This window comes from Aspergillus viridinutans (genome assembly GCF_018404265.1).
Source record: "Aspergillus viridinutans IFM 47045 DNA, scaffold_5, whole genome shotgun sequence".
Classification (NCBI taxonomy): domain Eukaryota; kingdom Fungi; phylum Ascomycota; class Eurotiomycetes; order Eurotiales; family Aspergillaceae; genus Aspergillus; species Aspergillus viridinutans.
This window is the reverse complement of record NW_025091221.1, coordinates 1,379,488-1,393,706: the sequence shown is the minus strand read 5'-3', so window position 1 is coordinate 1,393,706 and position 14,219 is coordinate 1,379,488. Positions and strand designations below refer to the sequence as shown.

The window sequence follows — 14,219 nt, the reverse complement described above, 5'->3', positions numbered from 1 at the left end:
GTGACCTCGGCAAATCATTCAAGACAATCGATGAATTCAAGCTTTCATGGCCTTCACGCTTCACCACCCAAAAAGGTTCTAGCCAAGGGGAGTTAGAATGGTCCCGCACTGCCGATCATACTGCTCGAACATCATCCGGAACAACTTTAGATCCTGGAGACCATCTACAGCCGTCGTCTTGGCCGGCTTCCCTTCCACAAGAAACGCATACAGCGCCTTCAACTCCTCCCGATAACCATCCTCCCAACTACTCACACTCTCCATCTTCCTGAGCACGCCCTGATCATCCATATCCTCCACCACCACCCGCAACAGCTGGCTCCGCGCATACGGAAGCTCGTAGTAGATGGTCACGGTCTTCGTACGGCCATAGATAGCCAGGTGCGCATCACACCGCGGCACGGAGTCAGTACCTGTCTCGTACACCAGGGTAAACGGGTGTCCGCCCCTCGCCGCAGTATCCGTGTAGTGGAAAATGGCCGAGTAGAACGGATCGTTCACCGAGATCGTGGAGATCGTATCCGGCGCGCCGAGCGTATCCCGCATCAGACCCAGATCATGACACCCCAATGAAGCGAGGAACTGGCACAGCGCGATACGGTCCTGGCTCAGCTCTTGTCCGCTGAACACTTCCTCCAGAAGCACCTGCAGGAGATGCTTGTCGCCGGTTCCCGCTCCGTTGCTGCTGCTGCTGCTGCACATCTTGGGTAGCGTCGGTTTTTGGGGCGTCGTGGCTGAATGCGCTGTGTGCGGGCCTGCGATGTTCCGACACCGAGCGTAGTAGATCCGGTCGAGGCTCGCGACTTCTTTCCTGAACACGTCTTCAAAGCACGGTACGTAGCGGCGCGCGCAGGCGACGAAGACCTTAGCCCCGTTCGGGGCGCGCTGCTCGGCCGCGATGATTCGTTTGGTGCTTCGGATGCTGAGGCTTACAGGGGTTTCGACCATGACGTGTTTGCCTGCCTCGAGGGCGGCGATTGTGTAGGTCTCGTGGTACTCGTTAGGGAGGAAGTTGAGGATGAGATCGACATCGGGATCATGGATGACATCGTCGATTGAAGTGGTGGTTCGCGGAAAGTCAGTATTATTGGCGCTGCTGGCTGTGCTGTGAAGGACTGCGACTGTGAAGTTTTGATCCAGGGCTTGTAGGGCAGGCAAGTAGATGGTCTGGACTACTTCGCTGTCTGCGCCGAGGATTCCTACTCGGAGGGGTGATTGAGTCATCTCCACAAACTGTCGGCTGTATTGGACCGAGCCAAAATAGCCTTCGAGTGTACTTGATTGCTACTTAGGTAGGTAGGAAGCTATCTTGACAGCAGCTGTCCATTGGAAGATAGCGACTCGAGATCATTTCTCCAGAAGAGAAGGGACACGGTTTCGAAAATACGTCTGGAGTAAGGGACTTGTTTATCGAAAGTCTTAGACGGAAGGGTTAAAAGACCACGTAGGAGATGATAAAAGGGAGTGAGTCCCGCATTCCCCCTTCCTTAAACCACCACCGTCAATTGACGGGATCTCGTTATGGGATGACATCAGCCATACCAAGTAACTATATGGAACTGATCAGTAAGCAGCGCATAACTCCCTTAATGCATCAAAACTGTGTAACTTGTGGAGGACCACACAAAAGTGTCTTCGGATATTGTTACCTCATGTGCGAAACCTACTATGCTGTATCAAAACAGTCAGGTTCATATCTCTAAATCAGCTTAAGCAGTGTATGAATGCGCACAAGGTGACGAAAGTCTCGGCGGCATTAAGTGATATCTGCCACAGCAGGTGGAACGACAAGGTTCAAGAGGCAAGGTTTGTACAGCCCAGCACAGCCTTGAGCCTCCGTGGTTCAATGAATTGGTTGAGTTTCGGAGTCAGGGGAGAACCATGGATGATTGAGGGAGGAAATCATCGCATTGGGATGTACTTGATGCGATGTTTTTCAATGTTCTATGCAACTGTAGCCTCGAGATGAGATTGATAGCCTTATCGCGGTGTTTTTGTCGCATTTTGCTAGATGAACTACATTGTCTCCTACGCACCTCTGCAAACTGTTCTCTTGTACATATAGCTTACAAGTACTCAATCTTGCCTCAGCCATATACTAAAATTTGCAGTTTCCTTCTTACCAGGTCAGTTATATTGTGCTAGTTCAGAGATACTAAAGAATAATACTACCCATAAGCGGGTCTCATGACAGGCTAGTTCCAGCTGAAAGTCGTCATCAATTACACTGCTGCTGCTCCAGTCGAGCTTCCATCTTTTAGTTTCATTTGGACTTCATGATCATTCCATCTTTGACATTCTCCCTTCTCACCCTTTCTATTTGTCCCATTGAACTGTGACATTCCTATCCCAGTTTCAAGTGTGCAACACCACAGCAATGGGCGTAAGTATTGCCATCTCTTAAAAAGAATGCCCCGCGTCTTTTGCCCCGCTCCCCCTAAACGGAGTTTGTTTGTCTGAAATGGAGGGTGATGAGAGGTTGTCAGTCGATCAAAACAAGGACAGATATCAGAAGGACAAGGCTGTGTATGACAACGATGATGATGACGATGATGATAATAATGATGATGATGATATATCGACCCTCCGCTCGCTGAAAACTGACGATTTACTTGCTTCTGTATACAGTTTGCCTCCAAAATCGCCAACGCTCAAAACAACGCGCCGAAGATGAGCGGTGCTTATTCAGGAGCTCCGCCCGCTGGCTACACGGGAGGTCCTCCTGCATCGCTGCAGCCTGGTGCTGGTGGATATGTGAGTCCACTTTTTTGCCCCTCGTTTTATGACTTTAGTATCATTAATCATGTATCGGCGTCATCGCCGTTAACTACGGTCGCAACAATGTTGAGTTTGCTAACGCTGATATTCCCTTATCCAGCAGCAACAGCAACAACAGTATCAAGCTTACTCGCCGTCCACTCCTAGCAATCCGGTAAGCGCAATTTCTTGCTTACTGCTTGACGTCTTTTTTTCCCCTCCCTTTTTCTTGATTTCTTTGTCTTTCCTCAAACAAATGCCCGCTGCGCCCTGCAATCTTTCCATCGAATGAAAGTTGCCCTCCCAATTACATTGTCACTCCACATTTGCTCGTCTGCCCCTCCTTCCATCAGAGATTGTCGAACCCCCAATTCCTGGGACTACAAACTTCAACCTTCCCTGCTACTGCTCCGGTGATTGAAGACGACGTCCATCATCATGTCTCGACCTTATTATAACCAACAAGGATATCCTTCTCAGCTTCGACCTGGTTCAGCTCAGCCCCAGTCTCCCTATCCAACATCTACTCCGCCGCCACAACAGCAACAATATCAGCCCTATAACGCACCCTCGGTGCCTCCCAACAAGCCAGCTCCTTCGCCTTCCCCGGCTCCTACATCCCACTCTCCTTATCCTACTGCTCAGTCACCTGCACCTCAGGGATATCCGCAAGCACCGTACAGCCCCCATCCACAGTCACAGGGCTACCCTCAGGGTTCACCCTACGGTACTGGACCTTCATATGGCCAAGGGCAGCCCCAGCAAGGTTATGGACGAACCGCCCCACCTCCACCACAGGCTCAACCCTACGGACAGCCATATTCTCCGCAGCAACAGGCATATGTACATACTGCGTTCCCAAATTGATTGGTTGCCGTGTTTTGCAATTTTTGCGTCACTGTGCGACTCTATTGTTCCTATCATGATTGCTGACTGTGATTGCTTGTTTAGGGACAGCCTTATGCTCCTCAAGGCGCGCCGTACCAAGGCGGACCTGGAGGTCCACCAGGGGGCCCAGGACAGGCTGGATATGGCCACCCTGGCGGCGCTCCTCCCGCCCGTGCCACTGAGCAGCAGATCGGCGCCTACAGACAGCTTTTGATTGGCACCATTCAAGAGAAGAATTTGCAAAGCTTTTACCCTCCTGACAAGCTGGATAGACTTGTCCAGTCGTTGGCCAATGAAGCTCCGGCAAAGGTTGACAGACTTGTCCATGAGTGGTCAGTGCCGCAGGAAGTGGCAATGGACGTCATGAAACTCGCTCTCTTTGATGTTATCCTTTATGTCGATGACAGTGGTTCCATCGAGTTCGAAGAGAAGGGGGTGAGAAAAGAGCAGCTGAGACAGATTCTTGGCATCGTCGCGACCGGTGCGTCGACGTTCGATCAAGATGGCATCTCTGTGCGCTTCATGAACAACAATGAAATTGCCGATGGTATCCGCAGCGTCGATGATGTCAATATGCTCGTCTCACGTGTTCGCTTCGCCGGCTTGACACCATTGGGTACAAGCTTGAGGAACAAGGTTCTTGAACCAATGGTTGTTGCTCCTGCTCGGGCCGGTCGTCTGCAGAAACCTGTCCTGATCATCACCATCACTGATGGTCAGCCTGCTGGTGAGCCACACGATACTGTCGCTAGCGCCATTCGATATGCCAGCGAAGAGGTATCCAGAACCCAGTACGGAAGAGGTGCAGTTTCGTTCCAGTTTTCGCAGGTTGGCACCGACACCAAGGCCCGCGAGTTCCTTGCCAGTCTGGATGAGGATCCCCACATCGGAAGTTTGATCGACTGTACATCCAGTAAGTTGTGTCGCACATGCAACTCGTCCGTAGCACAGAACACCAAGGCTAACGGAATGGCCAGACTTCGAAGTCGAACAGGATGAGATGGCCCGCGCCAACCCTCCAATTCATCTGACTCGCGAGCTCTGGGTAGGTCCTTTCAGGAAGTACTGATCGTAACTGGCTGACCATTTCCAGTGCGCCAAATTGATGCTCGGTGCCATTGATTCCTCGTACGATACCAAGGACGAAAAGGCTGCAGCCCGTCCTGGTGGTCCTGGTGGTCCCGGCGGTCCTCCCCCTCCTGGACCTCCTGGCCAGTACGGAGGTTACAACCCAGGCCAAAACTATGGCCAGCAGCCCGGCTACTATAATCAACCTCCACCCTCTGGATACAATCAGCCAGGACCCTATGGCCAGGGACAAGGCTACAACCAAGCGCCTTACTCCCAAAGCCAGGGTGGACCCCAACAGCCTGGCTATGGACAGGCGTACGGTGGATATGGAGCCCCTCCTCCCTCTGACCCATACGGACGTCCTCCCTCTGGTCCTTCTCCCGGTGGCTATCCCCCGCAGCAGAGACCCTATGGACAGCCTCCACAACCTCCGAGGTACTGATCGCGAAATGCGGACGACACATGACTTCTGTACTTTCAGAGCCGATTGTTGTCGTTGTCTCTTTTTTCTTGCTATGGCAGCATATGTAGAGCCTTGCCACGATATTGCTAATTGATACGGCCCTGAGGAAATTGAGAAAGATGAATGGGCGAGGTTCTTCTGGGAACACTTGGTGGGGTAGGATAGATATGGTGAGGATGTTGTTCCATAGCTTCACGAGACTTGCATTCTTTCAATTATGATAATTTGTGCGAGTTGTTTGACATCCAAGTGAAGGACGCTGCTTCCTCGATCTGCACTATCAGACAAGATATTTGGGATGACTAGCGAATAGAACCTCATTGAGTGCAAGGGGATCGTCGCACCTAAGACCCATTGTCAACCAACATTTACGCGCATGACGTAGGGCCACTAGCGGAGAGGTGCACTACGTGAGCGGCCAGTCACATGATCAGTGACGGCTTCGTACACAAAGTGTCGAACTGTCGACCATGCAAACCATATGGCATCAGAAGACTTTACGGCTTGAGCGAACCTGAGCCTGGCTTTGGCTTCAGACGGAGCGGCCCAAGCCAAGAAAAACCAAGTTTGCCACCACAGTACCAAATACTCCGTACGCAGCACCCACACAAGGCTGCGTAAACTTCTGTCAAGCATGTCCATGGTAGCCCTTACGGACCACTATTCAGTGACCATTGAGATTGATTCCTCAGATGTACCTTACCAACGTACCGATGTTTCGCCCAAAGCATTTCTGTGGTAGGTTCAACGTGTGGCCCAGAATTGGGGTATCCCGCCACACTCAACAGGGTTGCCCAGAAGTACCTGTATCCACACAGGTCTGTTCGAGAACTTATTGGCTTTTCTTTTCTGTCTCATAGGCCAAGGGGGGGCTGTGCATTACTGCATTCACAACTAGGTTGCCTCCGTATGTTGTGAGATGCAAGACTTGTAGTCTACTTGGCCATGGGTATTATCATGTTTTGGGTTTATTTTTTAAAAATAGTGATAATGCTTAGTGGTTGTCAGATGGTACCTAGGTAATGATATGCTGTAGCCTGGAGGTAGACATGTCACTGTTGTGGGATTATTTGAACGAGAGATGGAGGTGGAGGCCGATGTCCTCTGCCAACCTAAGCCTTGAGGCTAATCCTAATTATTCTTAGGTCATTCTACCCACGTTTGCAAATTGGCCTCCGTAAATGAAATAGTAGAGATGACCCACGCCCTCCCAGTTCTGGACTCTGGAGTTTCTCCGCAGAGCGAGCCAAGTCTGCAAGAGACAGGAAATTTAACAAGGAAGGATCTAGATATCTAACGATATAGCTTGTCGCTCATCCCTCTTTGTGTCGTCTTACAATCATTTCTCGAATCAATCTCTCAGATTATTGTAGCATTCCGCGCTGCTTGCATATCTCTAATTCTCGCCTGCCAGCAGCGAACCGTCAAGTCGGCCATCTTTCCGGATTCGGTTCTCCCCCGCCATTTTTCTTCGATCGCGGAGCTTTTATCGCCAGTCTGTTGCAACAAACCGCCTCCTGAGGCGCCGCCTTCGGAAAGGATTCATTCTTTTTTCTCTTCTTTCACTTCTTTCTCTCTGATCTCTATCGTACACTACTGGTTTAGGACGCCTTTTGTTTGTTTATACTTTTTCTTCTCTCTCTTGTACGGGTTTTGCAAGCTGGGTTATTTCCTTCTCTTTTTCTTTCTTTCTCCGATACCCATTGTGTTGGTCTACAGTCTGTCTTCATTGACCTGTTGCAATACCCACCACAGTCTTTTCTGTTTGAAATAAGCCGTTTCTCGCTTTGTCGGCAAATTATCCGGCGATCGCAACAGCAGAGTCTCACGGAATCCGAAGTTTTGCCCCGGGTTGCAGCAAATGTGGTAATCGTGGTAGGACGCCGAGATTGAAGCATGAGCCAGCATCGTCGGTTTTGATTATATCCTTACGACAATACCCATATTTCGCTCGATTCTGATACTCCAGTTGACGGATAAGAGAAGGTGGTAGATTGATGGGCGGATCTTGAGCCAACAAAGTGAGAGATATCGTTGGCGAGCGGCACCCTGCAATGTCCGGACACGATGCATCAAGAGATGAGCCTCGGATTACGGAAAACACGATTCGAGAGGAGGATCAGGCAGTGACCGAGCAGTATCCAGCACACGGCTCCAATATTTCGGCGACTCAATCCCCGAATAACGGGCCTGCGCGAGAAAATGTTGCTCATCCTCGATCTTCCATGTCACCGTCTCGAATGCCGTCGGATCTCGGCCGAAGACCATCTCAGCAGCGAAATGTACGGTTTTCCACAGACCTCGAGCGACCTATCGTGGAGGAATCCAGGAATACTCGACCTGGCTCCAGGGGCCTAACAATTGATACGAGTATCGCAAACACTGCTGTATCTCCGGTGCGTTCCCCTGTCACATCACCAGAGCGCGGGCCGACTTCACCACTATCCCCCAATAGCGCTCTTTCCCCAATGTCTCCGCAGAGTCCAGATGTTGGTCGCTCGCGATCCCGAAATCGCGGATATTCTCTTCGGCGTACAATTTTCGCAAAGAACATTCAGACGCAACCTGATGTAACATCGCCAGGGGCTATTGAATTGGGCCCAGCGGTTGGCTCGCAGCAGCTGCCGGACACATCAACAGCGAATAATCAGCCACCGACGACAGGAGACGAGAAACACTCAGAAGTCGTGCGTCCAACAATCACATCGGAATCTTCCCCTAAGGATGACGGTTCATCGACATACTACTCTAATCCCAAGGACGGCAGGCACCTTTCTATGAGTGTCTCATATGAGAGGTGGTTGAAGCGGAAAGCTGCTTGTACTGTGCTCTTGGTGCGACTAGAGAACGCGATTGAAACTGTGCGCAAGGCCATCCTTCGGATCAAGGAAATTCCTCCGACCAAAGACGGTCGTCATATTGATCTCGATGTGACTCGCACCGAGGACTTGATTGACGAAAGGACTGGTAAGCCATACGTTGGAAACTGGATTCGGTCCAGTCGTTATAGCTTCTGGAGTTTCTTTCCCAGACAATTGTTCGCTCAGTTCACCAAGTTGGCCAACTTCTATTTCTTGATCGTGGCTATCCTGCAGATGATCCCGGGTTTGAGTACCACAGGTACTTTTACCACACTGATCCCTCTTTTGATTTTCGTTGGTATCTCGATGGGCAAAGAAGGGTTTGACGATTGGCGTCGTTATCGCTTGGACAAGGAGGAGAATAATCGTCTTGCATCTGTTCTTTGTCCTGGTACGAATCTCACCGCTGCTGCGGCCATTGGTTCCAACGACACCGTTTCTGTTTCAAGCGATGCGCAGGATTGGGCCCTCATCAAGTGGCAGGACATCAAAGTTGGTGATGTGATCAGGCTGGAGCGTGATCAGCCTGTCCCAGCTGACATTGTCTTGCTTCATGCAAACGGGCCCAACGGTGTAGCTTACATTGAGACTATGGCCCTAGATGGCGAGACCAACCTCAAGAGCAAGCAGCCTTGCCAGCCAGTCGCTAAAGTGTGCGGGACGGTGGAAGACATCTGCAGCAACTCCATCCACTTTGCCGTGGAGGACCCGAACATCGATCTATACAAATTTGATGGCAATGTGATTGTGAACGCGGAGAAGTTGCCACTGACGAATACTGAAGTTGTTTACCGCGGCAGTATTCTTCGAAATACGGGACGTGCCCTTGGTATGGTCATCTACACCGGCGAAGAGTGCAAGATTCGAATGAACGCCAACAAGAACCCTCGGATCAAGTCGCCTTCCCTGCAGGCAAAGGTCAACCGGGTCGTTATGCTGATTGTTTGTCTCGTCATTATCCTGGCGGTTGCTTGTACCGTTGCGTACAAATATTGGTCACAGGATGTTGAGCGCCGCGCTTGGTATCTTGAAGAGGCTAATGTCGCCTACGGCCCCATTTTTACTTCGTTCCTGATCATGTTCAATACCATGATTCCGATCTCGCTTTATGTGAGTATGGAGATCGTCAAAGTCGTTCAGATGCTCTTGCTGAACGACATCGACATGTATGATGAGGAAACCGACACACCCCTTGAAGCGCGAACATCCACGATCAACGAGGAGCTGGGACAGGTCAGCTATATCTTTTCTGACAAGACCGGTACATTAACGAACAACTCGATGCGCTTCCGTATGATGAGCGTGGCGGGGACCGCCTGGTTTCATGACTTCGATCTCCGAGAAGAAGCTGCGAGAGAAGGTGATCGACAGAAGTTGATCCACAAAAAACGGAGCGTCAAAGGCAAGAAGGCCGTGGCTCGTAAGTCCAACGCTTCAGATACTCGAGAAGTGTTAAGACCCTCGAATGTGTCGCACGCTCTGGATGTGTCTGGTTCGATGTCCATGGGCCCTCGAAAGATCGCAAAATCCATGGCCGATCGCCGTACCACCGATATGTTGAGATACATCCAACTCAAGCCCTACACCCTGTTCGCGCGGAAAGCCAAGCTGTTCCTCTTGGCAATAGCGTTGTGCCACACATGCATACCGGAGAAGGACGAGTATGGAAACGTGTCTTTCCAGGCAGCATCCCCTGACGAACTAGCTCTGGTGATGGCTGCGCAGGACCTTGGCTATCTCGTCATTGATCGACAACCAAACACACTGACTATTCGGGCTTACCCCAATGGTCCAGAAGAAGAGCCCCAAGATGAGGTCTATGAAATTCTGGACGTCATTGAGTTCACAAGCACCCGGAAACGCATGTCTGTTGTGGTTCGAATGCCGGACCAACGCATCTGTCTTTTCTGCAAGGGTGCTGATAGCACGTTGATGCGGTTGCTCAAGCGTTCCTCTCTTGCTCATGAAAAAGCAGTTGAGATTGAGTGGCGTGCCAGCAAACGCAAAGCAGCCGAGGCAAATCACGTAATGAGACGAAATAGCGAGCACCAGAGTCGGAAGGATAGTGGGGTCAGATCCAGCTTCAGCCGGCCAAGCTTCAGTCGTCCCAGCTTCGGTCGGCCTAGCATGACGAAGAACAGACGCTCCAGTGTTTCCGGGCAGAACGTCTCTGTGTTGAGAGAAAGCATTGATGTATGGCTTCGTGATCGTGAGACCGATGGTGGCCTTTTGACAAGGGAATATGATGATGAGTACTACAGCCCGCGTCCGTCTGCTCAGCTTGGCAGGCAATCCACATCTTTCTCAGACTCGGGAAGCTCTGTCAACGAGGCGGACCAAGATGACCTGGTCGAGGAGGCTCTGGTAGTAAACGAATCGGCAGTCTTTGAGAGGTGCTTCCAGCATCTGAATGATTTTGCTACGGAGGGCTTACGTACGCTCATGTATGGCCATCGTTTCCTCGACGATTCCACATACCACGAGTGGAAGGCAGCCTATCACGAGGCTACCACCAGTCTCATTGACCGTCAGGAAAAGATCGAAAATATTGGTGCTCAAATTGAAGAACAGCTCGAATTGACTGGCGCTACCGCGATTGAGGACAAGTTGCAAAAGGGTGTACCCGAGGCCATTGACAAATTGAGACGCGCCAATATTAAGTTGTGGATGCTCACCGGCGACAAACGTGAAACCGCCATTAATGTCGGCCACTCTTGCCGTCTGGTCAAAGACTACTCTACTCTTGTCATTCTCGACCATGAAGCGGGGAATGTTGAACGCTCCATCTTGAAGATGACTGCAGATATTAGTCGAGGTTCTGTGGCTCACTCCGTCGTTGTAGTTGATGGACAGACTCTGTCGATCATCGAATCCGACGAGACTCTCCGGGCTCAGTTCTTCAAGCTGGCCATCCTGGTTGATTCTGTCATCTGCTGCCGTGCAAGTCCAAAACAAAAGGCATTCCTTGTCAAGTCGATCCGGCTTCAAGTCAAGGATTCTGTGACTCTTGCGATTGGTGATGGCGCCAACGATATTGCCATGATCCAGGAGGCCCATGTTGGAATTGGAATCACTGGCAAGGAAGGCCTGCAAGCCGCCCGGATCTCCGACTACTCGATTGCGCAGTTCAGATTCTTGCTGAAGCTACTACTTGTTCACGGGCGGTGGAATTATATCCGAGTCTGCAAATACACGCTTGGTACGTTCTGGAAGGAAATGCTGTTCTACTTGACCCAGGCACTGTATCAGCGCTGGAACGGCTACACTGGAACCAGCTTGTATGAGCCATGGAGTTTGAGTATGTTTAATACTCTGTTCACATCGCTCGCTGTCATCTTTCTTGGTATATTCACCAAAGACTTGTCTGCCTCCACGCTGTTGGCTGTCCCAGAGTTATACACCAAAGGTCAGCGGCATGGCGGGTTCAACATCAAGCTCTACCTTGGATGGACGTTCATGGCCACCTGCGAAGCTATGATTGTGTTCTTCGTCATGTATGGACTTTTCGGGAACGTGCTCTTCACAAGCACCGGAAGTGACATCTTCTCGGCCGGGCTTCTCACCTACTCCGCTTGCGTCATCATCATCAACACAAAACTACAGGCCTTGGAGGTGCATAACAAGACCTATCTTTCTTTGATCGTCATTGTGATTTCAGTTGGAGGATGGTTCTTGTGGAACCTGATTCTCTCCCGCCGGTACCAGGTCAAATCTGGTAATGGCATTTATCACGTGCTGGGCAACTTTATCCTCCATTCCGGCCACGACCTGGCTTTCTGGGCGGTTCTCTTCGTCACGGTTGTCGCTGTTGTTGTCTTCGAGGTGTCTGTCAGCGCGATCAGAGCGAACCTCTTCCCCACAGACGTCGACGTCTTCCAGGAATACGAGCAGGACTTGGAGATCCGGAAGAGATTCGAGGAGGCCGCCGCGTCCGAGTTACAGCAAGGCTGGGATCGTGGCAAGAAGAAGTCGAGCTTCGAGCTGGCTCGAGAAGCGGCGGAGATGGAGGCGCGTGAGAAACAGGTCCAAGAGCTTCTGGCGCGTCCCAGAGTCATGACCAAGACCGGCTCTGGCCAGATTGAAATGCAAGAAATCGATCTGAGCGAGTTGAACAGTTCCAGCAGGGATGTCTCTGGACACGCGACGGAAGATGAGGGAACGAGCATGCCACGCCGGTCAGTCGAGGTTCACGAGTTGTTTTCCAAAGGCTTTGGGGCCATTCGAAAGGGCCAGCTGAAATGATTGCTTTTGCTTCTTTCTTTTTCTTTCCGATTTTCTTCATTTCAGAGCGTCATGGCGTTGGCACCGTATACCCCGGGCTACTAGTCGGTCTATCGTTTGTTGGCTTTACTGTTATATACCATCCCTGCACTGTACATGAGCCTGAGATCAGTATATTCATACCCACTGTATTAACCGTGTCTCGATAGAATACGACGTCTACTGTGTCTTTCTACATGGAGTAATGGACAGAAGCTGTACCGAGCCCGTCAGAAGTTTTTGTAGACTACAATGGCGTAGTGTGTATCCCCTGCGGCTTGACCAATACTCCCCTCTTGCCGTTCCTCCCGTCTCACCCGCCGGCACCAAATACAGCACCAAATACCCGACGCAAGAAGCGCTACACCAATGATCGGAACGCCTATCATGATAAACCGCATAGTAGGCTCGCAGCCGGCATATCCGACCCCTCATAGCCCCTGTCGTACCTACCTAGTGGGATGCTGACACTTGCCATCCAGGCTGAGGCTAAGAATCTGATCGTCATTGGGGTAGTATAGATGGATACGCACAAGGAATAACTTAGAACCTGGGAGTGGGTGGGTGATGGAGGGGGTTTCTTTGCTTAAAATCCATGCCATCTACAGGGCTAATCAGATTACCTCGGCTGAAGTTCATTAACAGAGGTAACTGGTCAAGTTTCACTTCGCGCTTTGTTTAGTCATGATACTATGTACAGAACATACGTTATGCATCTTGGCAGTATCACCAGCTTATGCCGCCAATTGGTTGCATGTTAGTGAGACGTATCTCACTGTAAAGACTTGTCATTATCCTTGTGCCTGCCTCGTCAATCAAAGCCTTGACATCTACGACTAGCTCGAGCGGGAGCATATGACTTCTCCCAGCTGAAAGAAGGTCAACAACGGTTATGGGAACTTGAATGTCGATGTGAGCTTCGAGAAGTAGAAGCCTCTCTTCATGGACAGTCTAATGGCAAGGGCTGTCACCTTCCTCCTCGATGGAAATTTGCACCGTAACATTGAGCGTATGGATGACTACTACAGTGCCTCACATATGGCCTACCGGGACTACTGGTCAGAAAAAGAGACACCGAGACGATGACCATCGCCGAAATAGCTGCCTGCGAATCTGTCGTCGGAGTGGGGATGCCAGTATGAGGGATCAGTTGCTCATCGGTCAGTGGCTTATGTCCGCTAACATGTCGACAACACAATACTACGGTCTCCAGGTATCGCGCATCTACCGTCAAGCCCGGTCTTGTACACGGACCAGTTCAATTGAACCTCCCTCGGCGCAGAGCTGTACACTTTGAGCATTGACCTCAATTTATACTGATTAGTGAGAATTGTGGCATCAGCAAGCGCCGATCAACGTTTCTCCTACCCCATCATCGGCCCGAATAGCCAACTTAAACAGGTTGATGGGCATGACAGAGCCCTGGACGACATCATCTCTGCGAATGGGACTTCCTCGAGAATCCGCCGCCGAGCTCTCATCCTGAACGAGTCGAATCCTAAAGAACAGAAATGTTTTCAATAACGGCACGGTTCTAGAGAAGGGCATACCGGATCCAGACATTGATTTCACCTTGGGTAAGCTTGAGAACCTCGGCTGAAGTTCATTGTTAATAATGATCTCTTAGGCTGCGGATGCATGGCACCATGACTAAGGCAAGAAATGTGAAACTTGCAGGTGGTCTGCACATAAACTCAGATTGCGCACCGACAAAATCAAACTACCCACCTTTCTGGGTTCACACTTGAATAGAGCTCACTGTCTTTCCATCTGAGCAGGCTTCAACTGCCTGTTTAGAGTGGTCCAGTTCCTTGATTTTTCTGTGGCGGTAGGTCGTGGTGTGGTTGGTCCCTGTCCCAGAGTGGTCTAGCGGCTGGGGTCGATGGACTGCGATGCACTAGCAGCAGGTTGGACCAATG

General features: G+C 50.8%; 3 protein-coding genes across 3 annotated transcripts; 2 read left to right on the top strand and 1 right to left on the bottom strand.

The window, feature by feature from the left end:
• Positions 1-78: 78 nt before the first annotated feature.
• Aspvir_007400 (Gfo/Idh/MocA family oxidoreductase) lies at positions 79-1,224 on the bottom strand (the record flags this gene model as incomplete). The annotated part of the gene is made up of 1 exon (XM_043270582.1): positions 79-1,224. The coding sequence occupies one exon, from the start codon at positions 1,222-1,224 to the stop codon at positions 79-81; it is 1,146 nt and encodes a 381-aa protein (XP_043126517.1).
• Positions 1,225-2,377: 1,153 nt separating this feature from the next.
• Positions 2,378-5,158, top strand: rfeF (putative transcription factor RfeF; the record flags this gene model as incomplete). Its single annotated transcript, XM_043270581.1, has 7 exons — positions 2,378-2,383; positions 2,629-2,754; positions 2,879-2,932; positions 3,181-3,600; positions 3,709-4,558; positions 4,623-4,690; positions 4,739-5,158. The coding sequence occupies 7 exons, from the start codon at positions 2,378-2,380 to the stop codon at positions 5,156-5,158; spliced, it is 1,944 nt and encodes a 647-aa protein (XP_043126516.1).
• A 2,075-nt stretch (positions 5,159-7,233) lies between these two features.
• On the top strand, positions 7,234-12,282 carry Aspvir_007398 (aminophospholipid-translocating P4-type ATPase DNF3; the record flags this gene model as incomplete). The annotated part of the gene is made up of 1 exon (XM_043270580.1): positions 7,234-12,282. The coding sequence occupies one exon, from the start codon at positions 7,234-7,236 to the stop codon at positions 12,280-12,282; it is 5,049 nt and encodes a 1,682-aa protein (XP_043126515.1).
• Between the last annotated feature and the right edge of the window lie 1,937 nt (positions 12,283-14,219).